Raw genomic sequence first — 5,000 nt, forward strand, 5'->3', positions numbered from 1 at the left:
TATATTGTAGCGTCAACCTAGACAGGGTTGTGGGGCTCTGTCTCCCTGTCTGTCTCTTTGTCTCGTTCTCTAGCAATGCAATACAATGTAATTTTTAAAAGTAAACTGACCGCATTGTTTGACTCCGTAGAGCGTGTGGTTGAAGGGATAGAAATATGGATTGAGAAAAAATATCATCGGCATCTGAGCACAGACGAAGCTGAGCTGAAACAAAACACACGAGAAGCCCAGGACTCAATACACAGAGTGTCAGTGTCATACAGTGCCATCCCACTAACGATGCCCTGGGTACAGTGGAGTGGAAGGGGGCAGGACTACTCACGTTGAAGAAGAAGTAGAACACTGATTGGAAGATGATGATGTAACGGCGACACGCCCCCTTGGGCAGTTTCTTCTGCTCTTGAACCTGGTCCTCTTTGAAATGAACAAACTCGTAATACTGCTGAGGACTACATGGACTCTCCCCCCCTTCTACCCCTCTCTCTCCACCCCATCACTCCCCCTATCTACTCGTTACTCCCCCCCCATCTCTCCTCTCCGTGACCCCCCGTGGAGGTATGATAGATTAGAGACCCGGATGAAGGATATGAACCCCCAGGATGCCCATCACAGAGGCGGTTAATGACGTACAGTCTGGTGATTTTCTAGATGTTAGAGACGAGTAGGTGAGAGAGATGAATGGCGATGACCAGACCCAAGTAGATGACGGGAGGAGGAAGGATGCCTGAGTGAGAGTAGATATGGGAGGTAGGAGAAGGAGAGGGACACAGCAAGGAGAACTTGAGATAAGGAGAGAGAAGAGAGGAGGATTGAGAGTAGAGGAGATTCTAGCTTAGAATAGATAGGAGATAGGCGCTAGGGGAGGAGGAGGAGTATCGAGGATTAGAGAGGATATGAGAGGAAAGGATCGAGTAGATGGAGGAGGATAGTATGAGAGAGAATAGAGGAGGACAAGGCTTGAGGAGATATTAGAGAGAAACGTAGAGAGGAGTAGGAGGAGGGAAAGGAGAGAGGATAGGAGAGAAAAGATTTGAGAGAGGAAGTGAAAGGAGAGGGAAGGATGAGGAGAGAGGAGGATGTAGGAAAGTATAGGAGAGGAGATTAGAGCTTAGGAGAGAAGGAGAGGAGAGGAAGCGAGGAAGGATAGGAGAGAGAGGATTAGAGACGGAGATGAGGTCTTCCATCTCTCCTCTCCTCTTTCCTCTCTATTTTCATTTCTCTCCTCTCCTCTCTCCTCTCTCTCACCGGGTGATGTAATTTCCCATGGCAGTCCAAAGGGGTACAATAGCAACTCCAATGGCCACAGCAGATGGTACCAGTGTATAATAACGCTCCCAGTAGTTTGTGGAGACGAAGAGAGAGTAGATTCCAGTGGCCAGAAATATCATCCACTTCACACCCAGGAACCTGAGAGAGAGAGAGGAGGGGGGGGGGGGGGGGTGTCACAGAAAAAAACACGGTGTGTGTGTAAGAGTAGGTCCTGTGCTTTACTCTTAGGACGACGTGTCGTCACACTAGGTCAGGTACCAAAGTGATCCGCAAACTATTATTCTGTCAGTCCAGCTGATATTAAACTGCAGCAGTGTGATCCAGTCCTGCAGTCACTACAATGATAATAAACTGAGTTACAGTCCAGTCCAGTGATATTAAACTGCAGTTACAATGTAATTCCAGCCCAGTTCTAGTGATATTAAACTGCAGTTACAATGTAATTCCAGCCCAGTCTAGTGATATTAAACTGCAGTTACAATGTAATTCCAGCCCAGTCCAGTGATATTAAACTGCAGTTACAATGTAATTCCAGTCCAGTGATATTAAACTGCAGTTACAATGTAATTCCAGTCCAGTCTAGTGATATTAAACTGCAGTTACAATGTAATTCCAGTCCAGTCTAGTGATATTAAACTGCAGTTACAATGTAATTCCAGTCCAGTCTAGTGATATTAAACTGCAGTTACAATGTAATTCCAGTCCAGTCCAGTGATATTAAACTGCAGTTACAATGTAATTCCAGTCCAGTCTAGTGATATTAAACTGCAGTTACAATGTAATTCCAGTCCAGTCCAGTGATATTAAACTGCAGTTACAATGTAATTCCAGCCCAGTCCAGTGATATTAAACTGCAGTTACAATGTAATTCCAGCCCAGTCTAGTGATATTAAACTGCAGTTACAATGTAATTCCAGCCCAGTCCAGTGATATTAAACTGCAGTTACAATGTAATTCCAGCCCAGTCCAGTGATATTAAACTGCAGTTACAATGTAATTCCAGTCCAGTCCAGTGATATTAAACTGCAGTTACAATGTAATTCCAGTCCAGTCTAGTGATATTAAACTGCAGTTACAATGTAATTCCAGTCCAGTCTAGTGATATTAAACTGCAGTTACAATGTAATTCCAGTCCAGTCCAGTGATATTAAACTGCAGTTACAATGTAATTCCAGTCCAGTCTAGTGATATTAAACTGCAGTTACAATGTAATTCCAGTCCAGTCTAGTGATATTAAACTGCAGTTACAATGTAATTCCAGTCCAGTCCAGTGATATTAAACTGCAGTTACAATGTAATTCCAGTCCAGTCTAGTGATATTAAACTGCAGTTACAATGTAATTCCAGTCCAGTCCAGTGATATTAAACTGCAGTTACAATGTAATTCCAGTCCAGTCTATGTGTCTATATTAAACTGCAGTTACAATGTAATTCCAGTCCAGTCCAGTGATATTAAACTGCAGTTACAATGTAATTCCAGCCCAGTCCAGTGATATTAAACTGCAGTTACAATGTAATTCCAGTCCAGTCTAGTGATATTAAACTGCAGTTACAATGTAATTCCAGTCCAGTCTAGTGATATTAAACTGCAGTTACAATGTAATTCCAGTCCAGTCCAGTGATATTAAACTGCAGTTACAATGTAATTCCAGTCCAGTCTAGTGATATTAAACTGCAGTTACAATGTAATTCCAGTCCAGTCTAGTGATATTAAACTGCAGTTACAATGTAATTCCAGTCCAGTCTAGTGATATTAAACTGCAGTTACAATGTAATTCCAGTCCAGTCCAGTGATATTAAACTGCAGTTACAATGTAATTCCAGTCCAGTCTAGTGATATTAAACTGCAGTTACAATGTAATTCCAGCCCAGTCTAGTGATATTAAACTGCAGTTACAATGTAATTCCAGTCCAGTCTAGTGATATTAAACTGCAGTTACAATGTAATTCCAGTCCAGTCTAGTGATATTAAACTGCAGTTACAATGTAATTCCAGCCCAGTCCAGTGATATTAAACTGCAGTTACAATGTAATTCCAGTCCAGTCCAGTGATATTAAACTGCAGTTACAATGTAATTCCAGTCCAGTCTAGTGATATTAGAGTTATTATTATTATTAGTCCTGTCTCTCTCGGGGTTGGGGACCCTCTCTCTCTCCAGTACCTGATCAGGACGGGGGTGTAGAGTAGGGCGACGATGGGGGTCACGTTGATTCCCATCAGCATCTTGCGATCGATGTCCTGCAGCCCCATATTCCCGTACTTCACCTCCCTGTACGTCTCGTCATAGTGCAGAATCAACTGCATCTGCAGCAGCCCTGAGAGAGGAGAGAGAGAGAGGAGAGGATCGAGAGGGAGAGAAAGAGGGGAGAGAGGAGAGAGGAGGGGAGAGAGGAGAGAGGGGTATTGATGGAGTCAGACACTGAGGAGTTTAAATGTGACACACAGTGTTTAAATATGAAGTTTGCATTGTAACCCTGTCTGGGAGAAAGCAGGGGTCTGCCAAACAAATAAAAAAAAACACAGGGAGTGAGGTGCAGAGGGAGAGAGGTGCAGAGGGAGTGAGGTGCAGAGGGAGAGTGAAGTGCAGAGGGAGTGTGAGGTGCAGAGGAAGAGAGGTGCAGAAGGAGAGTGAGGTCCAGAGGGAGTGTGAGGTGCATAGGGAGTGAGGTGCAGAGAGAGTGAGGTGCAGAGAGAGAGTGAGGTGCAGAGAGAGTGAGATGCAGAGGGAGAGTGAGGTGCAGAGGGAGAGTGAGGTGCAGAGGGAGTGTGAGGTGCAGAGGGAGTGAGGTGCAGAGAGAGTGAGGTGCAGAGAGAGAGTGAGGTGCAGAGAGAGTGAGGTGCAGAGGGAGAGTGAGGTGCAGAGGGAGAGTGAGGTGCACAGGGAGTGAGTTGCAGAGGGAGTGAGCAGAGAGAGTGAGGTGCAGAGGGAGAGTGAGGTGCAGAGGGAGTGAGGTGCAGAGGGAGTGAGGTGCAGAGGGAGAGTGAGGTGCAGAGGGAGTGAGGTGCAGAGGAGAGTGAGGTGCAGAGGGAGAGTGAGGTGCACAGGGAGTGAGTTGCAGAGGGAGAGTGAGGTGCAGAGGGAGTGAGGTGCAGAGGGAGAGTGAGGTGCAGTGGGAGAGAGGTGCAGAAGGAGAGTGAGGAGCAGAGGGAGAGTGAGGTGCACAGGGAGTGAGATGCAGAGGGAGAGTGAGGTGCAGAGCTCTGTACCCAGATACACCCCATAGGTCAGTGTGCCGCCCACGCTCACTGCCAGGACATTCTTAATCACTCCCAGACGCTTCCTGCGGAAATACTTCTTCTCCTCCTCCTCCTCGTTATAATCCTGATTCGCACCCAGGAAATCATCGATCTGAAATCAAACACAGAAATCCAAAATCACACAATCTGAAATCACTGTAAAAAAAAAAAAAAAATCACAGATCTAAAAAAATAAAATAAAAAATCACAACAAAAATGTCAATCTGAAATCATCGGGGAAAAACAGAAAATAGACAGAAAGGAGCAAGGAAAATCAACCTGAAAATCAGGGGGAATTTAAAGTCGCAGAGACTGATTTGAAATCAGACACACCCACAGAAATACTGATCTGAAATCACACTTGATGAAATCTTGTCTCCTCACTGTACCTGCGCCCCCCCCTCCTCCTGCAGCCCCTCCCCCACGGCACCCCCTCCTGTATCCCCGGGGGGGCCCCGATTTTCCAGCGCATCGGCATAGAGATTATCAGGGG

The 5,000-nt window shown here is 45.5% G+C and overlaps 1 protein-coding gene across 1 annotated transcript in view; it reads right to left on the bottom strand.

The window, feature by feature from the left end:
- unc93b1 (unc-93 homolog B1, TLR signaling regulator) overlaps positions 1-5,000 on the bottom strand; it is a 10,945-nt gene that overhangs the window by 3,359 nt on the left and 2,586 nt on the right. Inside the window, exons 2-7 of the mRNA XM_041231937.1 lie at positions 4,897-5,000; positions 4,478-4,619; positions 3,432-3,585; positions 1,246-1,407; positions 323-449; positions 73-204 (exon numbers count right to left, since the gene is read on the bottom strand). The exon at positions 4,897-5,000 is cut by the window's right edge and continues 42 nt beyond it. Of these exons, the coding sequence (XP_041087871.1) occupies positions 73-204; positions 323-449; positions 1,246-1,407; positions 3,432-3,585; positions 4,478-4,619; positions 4,897-5,000 (821 nt within the window). The remainder of the gene's footprint in view (positions 1-72; positions 205-322; positions 450-1,245; positions 1,408-3,431; positions 3,586-4,477; positions 4,620-4,896) is intronic.

This window comes from Polyodon spathula, chromosome 29 (assembly GCF_017654505.1).
Source record: "Polyodon spathula isolate WHYD16114869_AA chromosome 29, ASM1765450v1, whole genome shotgun sequence".
Taxonomy (NCBI): domain Eukaryota; kingdom Metazoa; phylum Chordata; class Actinopteri; order Acipenseriformes; family Polyodontidae; genus Polyodon; species Polyodon spathula.